Below are 17,445 nucleotides of genomic sequence, written 5' to 3' on the forward strand. Positions count from 1 at the left end.
CCAGATCGAGGGAGATTATCAGTGGTCTTGTATGTCTTCCATTTCCTAATAATTGCTCCCACAATTGATTTCTTCAAACCAAGCTGCTTACTTATTGCCGATTCAGACCAAATACTTATTTTCCACCATAATTTGCAAATAAAATAATAAAAAAATTACAGGCCTCTCTCATCTTTTTAAGTGGGAGAACTTGCACAATTGGTGGCTGACTAAATACTTTTTTGCCCCACTGTATCTGCAGTACAATGGCTGTGTTTACACAGTCATCCCAATTCTGATATTTATTTCACTAATTGGTATTTTGACAAATCAGATCAGTTCAGAAAAAGATCTGACATAGACAGATATGTGATTGGCCAAAATACCAATTTGTGGAAAAAATATCCTAATTTGGCTTCATGTGTAAACGCAGCCAATGTGTCCTTGTACACAATATCCCTTAGAGACGCAGACCTAAAGTAAAGGTTTCCTGTCTCTCTCCAAGGTTTGACAGGGGCATAAACGACCGTGGACATGAATAGCCCAACCCCAGAGACAAAACACCAAACTCTTCCAGAGGAAATACCACTGTGACAGGGCTTCCTGTGATGGAGATAGCCCAGCCTGTGAGGAAGGGACTGGGCTGAGAGAGAGATGAAACTGCCCTGGATGAAATGTATTACACAGAGCTAATCCACCACCCACCCACACGTACCTTGATAACCTGCCAACGCAAATCACTGGATGACTGAAGACCTGAAGGGGAAACAACAGCATCAACATGTCTACAGTCAGATACAACAATTCAAACTAGTCATAGACTGTTCTCTCTGCTACCGCACGGCAAGCGGTTCCCGGAGCGCCAAGTCTAGGTCCAAAAGTCTCTTTAACAGCTTCTACCCCCAACCCATAAGACTGTTGAACAGACAATCAAATGGCCACTGGACTATTTGCATTGACCCCCTTTTTTTACACTGCTGCTACTCGCTGTTTATTATCTATGCCTAGTCAATTTACCCCTACCTACATGTACATATGACCTCAATTACCTCAACTAACCTGTTTATTATCTATGCATAGTCACTTTACCCCTACCTACATGTACATATGACCTCAATTACCTCAACTAACCTATTTATTATCTATGCATAGTCACTTTACCCCTACCTACATGTACATATGACCTCAATTACCTCAACTAACCTGTTTATTATCTATGCATAGTCACTTTACCCCTACCTACATGTACATATGACCTCAATTACCTCAACTAACCTGTTTATTATCTATGCATAGTCACTTTACCCCTACCTACATGTACATATGACCTCAATTACCTCAACTAACCCGCACATTGACACAGTACCGGTACCCCTTGGATGTAGCCTCCTAATTGTAATTTTATGCGTCACATTTTGTTTTCTTTCGTTTATTTAGCAAATATTTTCTTGCTCTGCGTTATTGGTTAAGGGGCTTGTTGTGTTCGGCGCATGTGAGAAATAAAATGTCATTTGATCTGATATCAACTTCTCCAGTTCCCTCACTGAGTCCGTGTGGGTAAATAAAGATTTAATAATAAAGACCCTGTATGGCTGTGTTGATGTTATGCTAACTAAAAGTATTCGCAATGGCAATTAGAAGGCAATTAAATTGTTCCCAACAGAAAACAACATGTGGATCCACTTTAAGCACTGCTCATATTTACAGCATGCGTCCAAAAGCTGTACTTAATAATACTTCACTCACTCAGGCTTTTTTGTTCTCGGTAAATTACTGCTTTCAAGATGTTTGATCCATGAATATAGCCATCAATCTTTGTTATTAATGGCTGTTGTATAGGCTAATACCGTATGTATACATGCCACGTTCTAAATGTCACCTAATGTCATCTGATGTGAAATATGTCACATCTAATGTGGAATATGTCACATCTAATGTGGAATATGTCACATCTAATGTGGAATATGTCACATCTAATGTGGAATATGTCACATCTAATGTGGAATATGTCACATCTAATGTGGAATATGTCACATCTAATGTGGAATATGCCACATCTAATGTGTCATATGTCACATCTAATGTGGAATATGTCACATCTAATGTGGAATATGTCACATAGGCCTAACCTGACATCTCTGTATAAGAAATGCAACACTCTGAGGTTTTCAAAGTGTTTTTTCATTCAAACGTACCCGTTAACAGCCCAGTTCCTTCAAATCATAGAAACTCTGGTGAAATCATTCAATTTAGTTTCCTGGTACACATGACTCAAACATTTCACTGGTCAGACGTTGACATTGGTCTTGGCTTACTGTGTAGTCTGCTTGTTGGTGTAGGAATGGACATCTGGTGGGTGACTGTCTGACACACAGTCCTACATTGTGCTGAAAGAATGCACTCATTTTCAGGATGGTTTATTTCCATGGAGGATTTCTTTATGGCCCATGACACAGTCCAGCAAGAATGACCCTGATTCATATTGGCAGCATTCTGAACTGCATGGTTTTGCACAATCTAAATTCCCTCCTCTCAACATCTTAACGTCTTTAAGGAACTCTCGTACACCATTTCAACAGAGAATCAACTCGTGTGTATGTCTCTCTCTGTGTGTGTGTGTGTGTGTGTGTTTGCCGTTGTACGTGCAGGTGTCATTACATCATCCATGACTAAGTACATGAGGTAGTAATGGTTAATTAATCATGCAACAAATCCATTGTATAGTCATGAGGACCAGAAATGCATATAACATCTATTTTTTTCATCACATCTGATACAATCTACACTTCACATCAATCGGAGCTTGACTTGGACCTGCTTTGCTGACCATGTAAGTGTAATTGCGAGGGACATTAAGAGAGACGGTCATACTAGGAACTGTCAGATAAGTATTCTGCACTGTTACCGTTGGACTATTAAAGGTTAAATAAATAATAAATATGTAATAATAAAAATGTAACGAGTACTTTTGGGTGTCAGGGAAAATTATTGTGTAAAAAGTACGTATTTTCTTTAGGAATGTAGTGGAGTAAAAGTAAAAGGTGTCCAAAATATAAATAATAAAGTAAAGTACAGATACACAAAAAACTACAGAGGTAGAACTTTAAAGTATTTTTACTTAAGTACTTTACACTACTGGTAGTAGTATAGTGGACACAGTACAGCAGCTATTCAAGGCTTGACTCAAGTCCAAGGAATTCTCTGAACCGGAATTCCAAATCACCAGAAACATCCATTAGGCAGATCTGTTCTGGGATTTGACCAGGAAGTCTAGAATCATTGCATGCTGCTGTTTATAAATGCAGTGACTCTCAAAGTCATGCAAACACAGTTTACAGTTAATGTTCACAATAACAAAATAGCCAACATAAAAGTGCTTCAGAGAAAATGAGAGGTCCTAGGGTACTCTTGAAAGGGTCCTATATTTCCCATGCTACCTGCCATTGGAACCCTTTTCACTTGAGCCAGTGACCTTGGGAACTTTCACATGTAATCTTTCACCTGTGACCTTTCACCTGTCATAAACTAAGGAAAACAGACAAGCAACTGGCGTCCTATTTAAAGATGTTCTTTAAGTAGTTGAACGTAGTTGTTAAAGCCAATAACGTTGATACTTAAACATTAAGCGAACATGGTGGACAAGCTGAGTTTGAAAGGAGCTAACACATACTATGCATACTGTACTAACACATACTATACTGACACATACTGTACTAACACATACTATACTGACACATACTGTACTAACACATACTGTACTAACACATACTATACATACTGTACTAACACATTATACTGACACATACTGTACTGACACATACTGTACTGACACATACTATACTGACACATACTGTACTAACACATACTATACATACTGTACTAACACATACTATACTGACACATACTGTACTAACACATACTATACTTACACATACTATACTAACACATACTATACATACTGTACTAACACATACTATACTGACACATACTATACTAACACATACTATACTTACACATACTATACTAACACATACTGTACTAGCACATACTATACTGACACATACTATACTAACACATACTGTACTAGCACATACTATACTAACACATACTATACTGACACATACTAACACATACTGGACTAGCACATACTATGCTGACACATACTATACTGACACATACTATACTAACACATACTGTACTAGCACATACTATACTGACACATACTATACTAACACATTCTGTACTAACACATACTGTACTAACATATACTATACTAACATATACTATACTAACACATACTATACTGACACATACTATACTAACACATACTATACTGACACATACTGTACTAACACATACTGTACTAACACATACTATACTAACACATACTATACTAACACATACTATACTTACACATACTATACTTACACATACTATACTAACACATACTGTACTGACACATACTATACTAACACATACTGTACTAACACATACTGTACTAACACATACTGTATCTGACCATCTGAATAACTTAGACATGCTTCCATTCCTTTATATCATGTCCCTGACTCAGCCAACTGAACCACATGATGTCCTTCCGGGTACTGTATTTGCTCTGCTGCTAGGACATTGTGGGCTAGAGAAGGACCAGCAGAGGAGACACACGAGAGAAGGACCAGCTATCGTCAAGGAATCAACCTCTAACCCACGTCAGCTGTCAATCAAGTTTCCTACACGACAAGAGCATGGAACCTAAACATGACCACCATGACCATTGACACCCACTAGTCATTGCAGGCAGCAACCATAGACCTTAACCACAGAGTAAAGCCTAGAATTTAGGTTTGCGAAGGCTGCTTGTAGTCAAACATCAGGCAGCACATGGCCCACAGACGGCACAGTACAGACAAGCAGCTATAGGAAACCACTTATGACATCATGCTGTACACTCAGTATCCAACAAGTATAATTTAATATCAACAACGTTTCATAATTGCATTTATCAATTCAGGAAAGTATCTGTTTAGTTGTGTCGCAGACCTGGGTTCAAACAGTGTCTAAAATATTTGACTTCTGGGCAGGATTTGCACTTTTGGGACTATTCCATTGGTACCATTATGCCAGGCAAGCACAACCAAGTACAACTAATGTATTTAAAAAAATAAAAATTACTATATGAACCCAGGTATGTGGTGCTGACTCACGTTCAAGCCAACTTGGAACTCAAAACTCTCAAATTTCCGACTTAGTAACTGGTTGTAGAAAGATGAGGTCTGAGTTTCCCACTTGGAAAGTATCAGAATCATCCACTAGGAAGTTCTATGAAAAAAAGCGTATGCACATTTTTACTTGAAGGTTCAGAGGTTACGATTTGTTTTGTACGCATTGAACCCGCGTAGGAGAACCTATCCTAATGTGACATAGCATGTCATGAATTTGGAGGATCTAAACCAATTACACCAGTCTTTGAAATGGTCATCAGGGGACAGATAGAGAACATGCTCGGAGGGAGAGAACAGTATATTTAAGACTGCCAACCTCCAGCGGATCAACTCCAGAGGGCAGACGTCCTTCTTGATCTCCTCCGACAAAATACAACCAGCTGTATAAACATTCAAAACCTGCAAAGGCAACTCAAAACGACAGACGCACACCGTTCGCCAGCAAGTCTGCGTTTGTGTTCTTGAACAAGGCACACGCTTACAGACCATCTCGTCATCATCTACATTTCCTAAAACTGGACAGGTTGTTGAGTTGGTCACAAAGCTGATTGAAAAGGAAGTGCCACTCAGAGCTGACTGAGAAGGAAGTGCCACTCAGAGCTGATGCAACATGTGAGAGAGCTTTCAAAAATGATAATTTTTTACTTTCAAACCATGGAGTCTTGTGGGTGGAAAGAGGAGAGGGGGCTCCATCCCTCAGGCGTCCCACAGCCCCAGGCCCCAAGCCGTACCCTGACCTACCGCGTCTTACAGCTCTATAACTTCACCCCCAGCCTCCCTCCCTCCTTTCGGCTAAGACTTGTTTTAATATTTTCCAAATACTGCCAAAGCAACTATTTTAACATCTGGAAATCATCCCCCCTCCACTCCCCTGTTTGCTGATGCTGTCATTTGGTAGTTCCCATGGAGCAGCCTCATTGGCACGAGCTGCATTAAACATCTATAATCTCCATCCATTTGGTCTATCATTGGAATCTATAATTTCCAATGAGTCCTGCAGATTCAAAGCCATGGGCTATCATGCCAGGCAGTTGATAAAACATGGATGTCTGGTACTCTGGTTGAGGTGTAATCCGACCCAAAGCACAATCTGGATTTCTTTTGGTCCGTAATCAAGTCATAGCGCAAAAATGCAGCACATGGTTCCAATCAGTCCCACGTCTGGTGGACTTCATGTGTTTGGACATTAGCTTTTGGGGAGAAAACAGCCCATTTCTTGGGATGTAAGTAACTGATGTGGCAGCAACAACTGGAACCAATTTGCGAAACAAAGTGACCTAATATATGTAGGTTTGTTGATTCAGAATACCAGCTTTGTTTGCCTCTTGCACATTACCCACAGAGAGAGAGAGAGAGAGAGAGAGAGAGAGAAAGTCATCAGTCATCAGTCTGGCATTTGTCTTCAATAAATACCAAAATGTTTATTAAAAACACCGAAGACCAAATCTAATATAAACACATGTATAAGTAAGTAGAAAGAACACATGCTCCACAAAGATTAAATGGTCTAGTTCCTTTGATGTACAGTGTTGTGGCCATCTTTGAAGATGTTTTAAAGGCGTGTCAGTCTGCCCGTTGGGAGGGGGAGTGTTCACACACTAACATGTTTTGCATGGTTTCTCACTGGTCCACTGCTGGGCAGTTTGACGTCACTTATTGAGCCTCTCTTGACGGTATATGGAGGGGTATTATGAGGGGTATATGGAGGGGTATTATGAGGGGTATATGGAGGGGTGTTGTGAGGGGTATATGGAGGGGTGTTATGAGGGGTATATGGATGGGTGTTATGAGGGGTGTTATGAGGAGTATATGGAAGGGTGTTATGAGGGGTATATGGAGGGGTGTTATGAGGGGTGTTATGAGGAGTATATGGATGGGTGTTATGAGGGGTATATGGAGGGGTGTTATGAGGGGTATATGGAGGGGTGTTATGAGGGGTATATGGAGGGGTGTTATGAGGGGTGTTATGAGGAGTATATGGATGGGTGTTATGAGGGGTGTTATGAAGGGTATATGGATGGGTGTTATGAGGGGTATATGGATGGGTGTTATGAGGGGTATATGGAGGGGTGTTATGAGGGGTATATGGATGGGTGTTATGAGGGGTATATGGAGGGGTGTTATGAGGGGTATATGGAGGGGTGTTATGAGGGGTATATGGATGGGTGTTATGAGGGGTATATGGAGGGGTGTTATGAGGGGTATATGGAGGGGTGTTATGATGGGTATATGGATGGGTGTTATGAGGGGTATACGGATGGGTGTTATGAGGGGTATATGGAGGGGTATTATGAGGGGTATATGGAGCGGAATTATGAGGGGTATTATGAGGGGTACATGGAGGGGTACTATGAGGGGTATATGGAGGGGTACTATGAGGGGAATATGGAGGGGTATTATGAGGGGTATATGGAGGGTATTATGAGGGGAATTTGGAGGGGTATTATGAGGGGAATATGGAGGGGTGTTATGAGGGGTATATGGAGGGGTGTTATGAGGGGTGTTATGAGGAGTATATGGATGGGTGTTATGAGGGGTATATGGAGGGGTGTTATGAGGGGTATATGGAGGGGTGTTATGAGGGGTGTTATGAGGAGTATATGGATGGGTGTTATGAGGGGTATATGGAGGGGTGTTATGAGGGGTATATGGAGGGGTGTTATGAGGGGTATATGGAGGGGTGTTATGAGGGGTATATGGAGGGGTGTTATGAGGGGTATATGGAGGGGTGTTATGAGGGGTGTTATGAGGAGTATATGGATGGGTGTTATGAGGGGTGTTATGAAGGGTATATGGATGGGTGTTATGAGGGGTATATGGATGGGTGTTATGAGGGGTATATGGAGGGGTGTTATGAGGGGTATATGGATGGGTGTTATGAGGGGTATATGGAGGGGTGTTATGAGGGGTATATGGAGGGGTGTTATGAGGGGTATATGGATGGGTGTTATGAGGGGTATATGGAGGGGTGTTATGAGGGGTATATGGAGGGGTGTTATGATGGGTATATGGATGGGTGTTATGAGGGGTATACGGATGGGTGTTATGAGGGGTATATGGAGGGGTATTATGAGGGGTATATGGAGCGGAATTATGAGGGGTATTATGAGGGGTACATGGAGGGGTACTATGAGGGGTATATGGAGGGGTACTATGAGGGGAATATGGAGGGGTATTATGAGGGGTATATGGAGGGTATTATGAGGGGAATTTGGAGGGGTATTATGAGGGGAATATGGAGGGGTGTTATGAGGGGTATATGGAGGGGTGTTATGAGGGGTGTTATGAGGAGTATATGGATGGGTGTTATGAGGGGTATATGGAGGGGTGTTATGAGGGGTATATGGAGGGGTGTTATGAGGGGTGTTATGAGGAGTATATGGAGGGGTGTTATGAGGGGTATATGGAGGGGTGTTATGAGGGGTATATGGAGGGGTGTTATGAGGGGTATATGGAGGGGTGTTATGAGGGGTATATGGATGGGTGTTATGAGGGGTATGTGGATGGGTGTTATGAGGGGTGTTATGAGGTGTATATGGATGGGTGTTATGAGGGGTGTTATGAGGGGTATATGGATGGGTGTTATGAGGGGTATATGGATGGGTGTTATGAGGGGTATACGGAGGGGTGTTATGAGGGGTATATGGAGGGGTATTATGAGGGGTATATGGAGGGGTGTTATGAGGGGTATATGGAGGGGTGTTATGAGGGGAATATGGAGGGGTATTATGAGGGGTACATGGAAGGGTATTATGAATATGAGGGGTATTATGGGGGGTATATAGATGGGTATTATGATGGGTATTATGAGGGGTTTATAGAGGGGTATAATGAGGGGTATTATGGGGGGTATATAGATGGGTATTATGAGGGGTATTATGAGGGGTATTATGAGGGGTTTATAGAGGGGTATAATGAGGGGTATTTGGAGGGGTATTATGAGGGGTACATGGAAGGGTATTATGAATATATGGGGTATTATGGGGGGTATATAGATGGGTACTATGAGGGGTATTATGAGGGGTTTATAGAGGGGTATAATGAGGGGTATTTGGAGGGGTATTATGAGGGGCATTATTAAGGGTACATGGAAGGGTATTATGAGGGGTATATGGAAGGGTATTATGAGGGGTTTATAGAGGGGTATAATGAGGGGTATTTGGAGGGGTATTATGAGGGGCATTATGAAGAGTACATGGAAGGGTATTATGAGGGGTATATGGAAGGGTATATGGAAGGGTATTATGAGGGGTATAATGAGGGGTATATAGAGGGGTATAATGAGGGGTATTTGGAGGGGTATTATGAGGGGTACATGGAGGGGTATTATGAGGGATATATGGAGGGGTATTATGAGGGGTATATAGAGGGGTATAATGAGGGGTATTTGGAGGGGTATTATGAGGGTACATGGAAGAGTATTATGAGGGGTACATGGAATGGTTTTATGAGGGTTACATGGAGGGGTATTATGAGGGTATTATGGGGGGTATTATGAAGGGTACATGGAGAAGTATATGTTGGGTAAAATGGAGGGGTATTATGAAGGTTACATGGAGGGGTGTTATGAGGGGTATATGGAAGGGTATTATGAGGGGTATATGGAAGGGTATTATGAGGGGTATATGCGGGTATATTGTGGGGTTCCTTTGAGGGTTATTATGAAGGGTACATGGAGGGGTATTATGAGGGGTATATGGAGCGGTATTATGAGGGGTATATGGAGGGGTATTATGAGGGGTATATGGAAGGGTATTATGAGGGGTGCATGGAGGGGTATTATGAGGGGTATATGGAGGGGTATTATGAGGGGTATATGGAGGGGTATTATGAGGGGTATATGCAGAGATATTATGAGGGGTATTATGAGGGGTATATGGGGGTATATTGTGGGTTTCCTTTGATGGTTATTATGAAGGGTACGTGGAGGGGTATTATGAGGGGTATATGGCAGGGTATATGGAAGTGTATTATGAAGGGTTTTATGAGGGGTACATTGAGAGGTATGTGGTGGGGTATATGAAGGGGTATTATGAGGGTTACACGGAAGGGTATTATGAGGGGTACGTGGAAGGATATTTTGAAAACACAGTATAAGTGGAAGGATAAATGAAAGGCCCCCCAATCTTCCACTAACAAATATATTATTTTATTATTTAGGTATTTTTTGGGTTGGAACTCCGAACTTCTTGCATTTCATCACATTATGCCATGAGGATGAGAAAAAATGCTGCAGTTTCAAAACTAATTTCCTGCTACTATACACATTTTGCCATGAGGCTGAGAGAAAATGCTGCAGTTTCAAAACTAATTTCCTGCTACTATACACATTTTGCCATGAGGCTGAGAGAAAATGCTGCAGTTTCAAAACTAATTTCCTGCTACTATACACATTTTGCCATGAGGCTGAGAGAAAATGCTGCAGTTTCAAAACTAATTTCCTGCTACTATACACATTTTGCCATGAGGCTGAGAGAAAATGCTGCAATTTCAAAACTAATTTCCTGCTACTATACACATTTTGCCATGAGGCTGAGAGAAAATGCTGCAGTTTCAAAACTAATTTCCTGCTACTATACACATTTTGCCATGAGGCTGAGAGAAAATGCTGCAGTTTCAAAACTAATTTCCTGCTACTATACACATTTTGCCATGAGGATGAGAGAAAATGCAGTTTTAAAGTATCTGTCCAGTGAAAACTTTAATAGTTCATATTCTGATAATTAATACCCAAATAATTGACTCACCCTATACTCATGTTTATGTCCAAAACATAAATTGCAAAAAAAAAATATGCTTTTGCATGTTGTTTCCTCATAGAGGATGATGTCCTGAGGAGGATGAGCTGGTCAATCACCGAGCTACTCACATTCATATTTTTTTATGACTGGTATACGCCCACACCATTCTGTTGTTGCGATACGCCCACACCATTCTGTTGTTGCGATATGCCCACACCATTCTGTTATTGCGATACGCCCACACCATTCTGTTGTTGCGATACGCCCACACCATTCTGTTGTTGCGATACGCCCACACCATTCTGTTGTTGCGATACGCCCACACCATTCTGTTGTTGCGATACGCCCACACCATTCTGTTGTTGCGATACGCCCACACCATTCTGTTGTTGCGATACGGCCACACCATTCTGTTGTTGCGATACGCCCACACCATTCTGTTGTTGCGATACGCCCACACCATTCTGTTGTTGCGATACGCCCACACCATTCTGTTGTTGCGATACGCCCACACCATTCTGTTGTTGCGATACGCCCACACCATTCTGTTGTTGCGATACGCCCACACCATTCTGTTGTTGCGATACGCCCACACCATTCCAACACTGAATAGCTGCTTTTTTACTTTTTAACATACTTCATTAACATTTTGGGGAAGGAAAACTATTTAATTCAGATTATAATTCATTATTGGCCATTTTTCATGGAAATCTGGAAACATTAGACAATTCCTTTAAAGGTTGACTTTGGGCAAAACTTTGGCTACAGAACTGCCATTTATTACTGATCTCTACAGCTTCTGTCCAAAAACAAATCCTCTGAAATGACATCATATTCCCCCCATCCCCCATGGCAATTTTGCCTATGTTCACAAACTTGCTTGTTACAACTTGCACACTACATACTTTTATTACGGAGTGAAGACCTACCTATGTCAGAAAAAATGATTGTGTTTTGTTTGTATGTGTTAGTGCAAAGCTTAGACCTCTCGTTTGTCATCCGCAAGTCTATCAAGAATTTGAGACCATCGAGCAAGCACACTTCCAACACATGTGTACACATATGGCATTCATTTAAAACTGTTCAAAAAACGATTTCAAACATTTGCTCTAAACATGTTTCCAGTCTTCAAAAGTTCATCTTGAACTCTCCCGTTCAGAAATCTAAGCAGTTTTTAAAAATATCTTTAATACCCTCCACAATCTTTTCTTCTTCATGGTTTACAGTCTCTATTTTCTAGAACCGATAAATATTACTGTTGTGTTCCAACTTCTCTGAGACAGAATGTCTGTTTGCAATTCCTCACTTTAATCAACATTCAACCACACTCCATTATAAGTCGCCATTTTCCATATAAAAATCTCAATTAAATCCAGTTACACTGCTTATTATAGATGAGGTCATAGAGGTTATGATTACTATGCTGAAAACAAATCTTGGAATATTATTCTACAATGCATTTACACTTTTCAAAAAGAGCTTTTTCAATTGTGCAAAATAACATATTGAATCATTGGATGTCTCTAGAGTTTTACTCTGCAGCACATCAGCCTATTCAGAAGCTGGTCTCTGTCGCCACATGACATACTTCCCTTTTCATATCATTTCAATCTAATTGCAAATCGAAAGTCTCGTTCTGATTCAACCAAGTCTGACGGGTTCTTGAAATGACGAAGTTCTAAACACAGGGATTTGTTGCTGCTATTCTAAGGGCTAATAAACGCTTTGGAAACATAGGATGGCCTTTCTACTCACAATGACATAAAGTGGCTAAAACCTCAACTGTACCCCATACTTAACTCAACATAACCATTCAATGATAACCATACCCTAAAACATTTCTCAAAAGCAGAGTTGACTCGTTTTTCACTTAGTTGCGGGAATTTGAGAACTTTTTTGCTGCTTTGACAGGATTGAATTAGAACGTTCTTCTCCCTAGGTTGGCATCATTAATGTTCTGTGGGAACATGAGTTCAAGTTCTCTGTGCCTCGTTTCATGTGGACAAATGTGATAACCTTGGCCTCCACCCTGAGCAGAGACCAGACAGGGAAAAACGACTAGTGGGACTAGTACTCTGAAATCCAATAGAATGTAAGGGACATAACTTTCCTCTGGGGGAGATTCGTCACCGGTCGTCCATTTTGAAGAGGCATTAGATCAGGGGCCCTACATAAAATATGTCGTCTTTCGAGAATATCAGCTTTAGGTCCTCCTCTGGTCAGGCTTTGTAGATGAACACATATTCTTATAATACCTAAAGTAGTCCCATGTTTTACTGGAATATATGCCTCTATTGTAACAGTATTGTCATAATGGTAATTAACTCAACATAAAATGTGCAGACATGTTGAACATGATTACGCTTTATACATGCTCAGATGTGAGAGGCTTCTGTTCATTTCACCACAAGGGGGAAACAAACTCCAATCGAGCCTTTAGCTAGAAGTCAAAAAGATTGACTTGACAGCACACTAAAATCAGGGGCCACTCAAGGGCCACAAAGGTACTTTCAGTAGCCTGTTTCATGTATTTTGCTCTCATGACATCAGAACATTCCATGACATCATAATATTAAAAAAATCTGTAAAAGAAGACACAACATTACTAAAACAATAACACTCAAGTGTTTCAGCTTTGGGTTTTAAGTGTTGGCCACCTAGTCTGTATAGGCTACCTATACACTCTTAGAAAAAAAGGTGCTATCTAGAACCTAAAAGGGTTCCCTGGCTGTCCCCATAGGGGAACCCTTTGTATAACCCTATTGGTTCCCGCTAGAACCCCTTTGGTTCCCTTTTGAGTTCCATGTAGAACCATTTGCACAGAGGATTCAACATGGAACCCAAAAAAGTTCTACCTGGAACCAAAAAGGGTTCTCCATGGGGACAGCCGAAGAACCCTTTTGAACCCTTTTTTTTTCGAAGAGCACAGAGAGCTCTAATGACTCAGTGAATCCAACACCATTTGCCCCTTATCCGGCTCCTCTCCTCACATCTGCCCTGCATTAGAATGCAAGCTGTGTTCCCTCCAAGACGTGTGATGTTGAAATAGTCTCGGCAGATGTAGAATACAGAGGAAAAAACATCTGCTTGTTGGTGACAAGAGAGGTGAGGAATAAAGTTAGTCCTGAGGCACTCCTTTTCTCTCACAGAGCTTTCATCTGACACCTTAGAGGAACATGTAACATCATTGGCATTTCACTAACATATGTTCATACAGGACACACTACAGAATCTTACTGAGGGTTTATTTTCCCATGTAGGATAATCCACACTATGAAGTTACTCTCACCTCGTTTCAACCTTTCCAAAGTTGGAACGAATCTCAGAGAGCCTACCGGCTGAGGTCTGTCCCAATCATCCTTTAAACAAATCTATCTTGCGTGTTCCATGCCGTCACTCTGTCCTCAGCTGCTATCCATTAGAATGCAATAAAAATAAAAACCCCAAACAAGGTAACGGTGCACTTCATATTGCCTTGCTATTTACTTTGGCAAAAACAGATCCATCGTAATAAAGAAACAAATTGTTATCTGTACGTCCAACACTTCTCATTAGCAGAACACTTCAGAACTAACACAACTAAGTAAATCCAACAACTTGAAACAAATGAAGCTCTTCACAGATAAGTGTAAAAATTAAACACCAGAGAAGTCCTAGTCCAACAAGCTCATGTTAAAAGTTCAACTCAGCGTGCAAACCGGCACCCACACTCTTAACGCTATACCAATCAACTTTAATTAAGTAAGCATTAATATAAACAAGCAGTGAGGTACTTACCACTGTTTCCATCCTGGCATTTCACAAACAAAACTTGAGTCACAGAGACAACCAGAAAAAGGCAAATCCTTGAATACACAAAGCTCATCATGTCTATAGGAAAGACATGGGCTCTCCTTGTGCGCAAAATGAGGTGAAAATGTACAGGGTGTCACTGTACCATGTACACAGAGAACACTACCAGTAAAGCAGCGAGTAAGACAGACCCAACCCAGACTGCACCAGTGCTTTTTTTGTGGGGAAGAGTTAAAGCTTTAAATGAGAAGAACGCTGGCAACCCTAATTTTCCTCCCCCTCTTGTCAGCCCTCTCTCATAACCATCCACTCACAGGCATTTGTGGTTTTGTGAAAACTACACCCTTGTTTACAAGTTTCCATCATTCTACTGATTCTTGTGTGTTACTTTTTGTTCATCAGTCTAAAACAATTGAGATCAGAATTGGAGCAAAGATAGGAAGAAACAGATAAGAAAAGCTTAGTTTGTCACTGATTTGATTTACCCCACCCCCTCCCTGGACTGGTTGCTGGTTGCTAAGCAGGTCTGTTGAAGTACTGTTTTATGGGTTGAAAGGCAGCTTTTTTTATTAGAAGAATAAGAATACATTTTATGGCCCAAAGTCTCTGTGGAAAGGTGATGGGGAACCTGAACTGCTGGTGTGGTTGAAGTTGGGAGTGAGATTTCTAGATTTATAAGTCATAAATCAATGTATTAATTATGAATTATTATTAATGTATTAATTAATTAATTATTTCCATATTTTTTCTTTATCATGATGATTGCGAACATACGCTGATGTACAACAACAACATTGGAAAGTATTACACTGGAGAGACAAAGCATCATTGGGAGTATGGGTTGATAACGGTAGCCATGTTGGTAAGAACAACCAGGTTGAAATGTTAGCCAGGTCTCAAGCGTTTAACTAACCATCCAATGAAAATCTCACTTGTAAACATTCCTATTCTGTTACGAATTCTCAGTTGGTAGAGCAGCTCAGTTGGGAGAGCATGGCTCTTGCGTTGCCAGGATAGTGGGTACAAATCCCCATCACCACACACCCTTACTTAAAAAAGATGTGCATGACAGTAAGTTGCATATGTTACAGTATTATACACAGAACAAAAATATAAACGCAACAATTCAAACTAATTTACTGAGTTACAGTTAATATAAGGAAATTCATTAGGCCCTAAAAAAGTTAGGGGCGTGGATCAGAAAACCAGTCAGTATCTTGAGACATAGAGCCGAGCATTATTATGCTGAAACATGAGGTGAAGGCAGTAGAATAATGGCACGACAATGGGCCACAGGATCTCATCACAGCATCGCTGTGCATTCAAATTGCCATTGATTAAATGCAATTGTGTTCCTTGTCCGTAGCTTATGCCTGCCATACCATTACCCCACCGCCACCATGGGCCACCCAAAAAACACCATACTGCCCGGTACAGTTGAAACCGGTAATCATCCGTAAAGAGCACACTTCTCCAGCATGCCAGTGGTCAGCAAAGGTGCCCACTGAAGTCAGATACGACTCCAAACTGCAGTCAGTTCAATACTCTGGTGAGGGCGACGAGCACGCAGATGAGCTTCCCTGAGACGGTTTCTGACAGTTTGTGCATAAATTCTTTGGTTGTGCAAACCGACAGATTCCTTATCTGTTCAGGTGGCTGGTCTTAGACAATCCCGCAGGTGAAGAAGCCAGATGTGGTGGTCTTGGGCTTGCGTGGTTACATGTGGTCTGCGGTTGTGAGGCTGTTTGGAAATGAACATTATCTTATCTTAACATTATTAATGAACATTATCTTCTATGGCAACAGCTCTGGTGGACATTCGTGCAGTCAGCATCCCAATTGCACGCTCCCTCAAAACTTCTCAAGAGATCTGTGGCATTGTGCTGTGTGTCAAAACTGCACATTTTAGAGAGGCCTTTTATTGTCCCAAGCACAAATCAAATCAAATGTTATTGGTCACGTGCACATGGTTGGCAGATGTTATTGCGAGTGTAGCGAAATGCTTGTGCTTCTATATCCGACAGTGCAGCAATATCTAACATGTAATCTGACAATTCCACAACAACTACCTTGTACACACAAATCTAAGTAAAGGAATGGAATAAGAATATATACATATAAATATATGGATGAGCAATGACAGAGCGGCATAGACAAGATGCAATAGATGGTATAAAATACAATATAAACATATGAGATAAGTGATGCAAGATACGTTAACATTATTAAAGTGGCATTATTAAAGTGACTAGTTGTCACACTCTGATCTTAGAGATCCTTTTTTTGTCTTTATGTTTCTTTGTGTTTGGCCGGGTATGGTTCTCAATCAGGGACAGCTGTTTATCATTGTCTCTGATTGGGAACCATACTTAGGCGCCATTTTTTTCCACCTGTGTTTGTGGGAGGTTGACTATGTTTAGAGCACTTTGCTTTTGAGCTTCATGGTTTGTTTTTGTAGTGTTTGGTGTCATTTTGATTAAACTAAAGAATGTATGCTAACCACTCTGCACCTTGGTCCTCTCCTTTCATCAACTGTGACACTAGTGATCCATTTATTAAAGTAGCCAATGATTTCAAGTCTGTATGTAGGCAGCAGCCACTCTGTGTTAGTGATGGCTGTTAAACAGTCTGATGGCCTTGAGATTGAAAAACAGCTTCTGTCTCTCAGTCCCAGCATTGATGCAGCTGTACTGACTTCGCCTTTTGGATGA

The 17,445-nt window shown here is 41.0% G+C and overlaps 1 protein-coding gene across 1 annotated transcript in view; it reads right to left on the reverse strand.

The window, feature by feature from the left end:
• LOC110520599 (collagen alpha-2(V) chain) overlaps nt 1-14,979 on the reverse strand; it is a 64,960-nt gene extending 49,981 nt beyond the window's left edge. Inside the window, exon 1 of the mRNA XM_036975225.1 lies at nt 14,720-14,979. Coding sequence (XP_036831120.1) covers nt 14,720-14,810 — 91 coding nt within the window. The 5' untranslated portion in view covers nt 14,811-14,979. The remainder of the gene's footprint in view (nt 1-14,719) is intronic.
• Nucleotides 14,980-17,445: the final 2,466 nt, after the last annotated feature.

Source organism: Oncorhynchus mykiss, chromosome 3, assembly GCF_013265735.2.
Source record: "Oncorhynchus mykiss isolate Arlee chromosome 3, USDA_OmykA_1.1, whole genome shotgun sequence".
Taxonomy (NCBI): domain Eukaryota; kingdom Metazoa; phylum Chordata; class Actinopteri; order Salmoniformes; family Salmonidae; genus Oncorhynchus; species Oncorhynchus mykiss.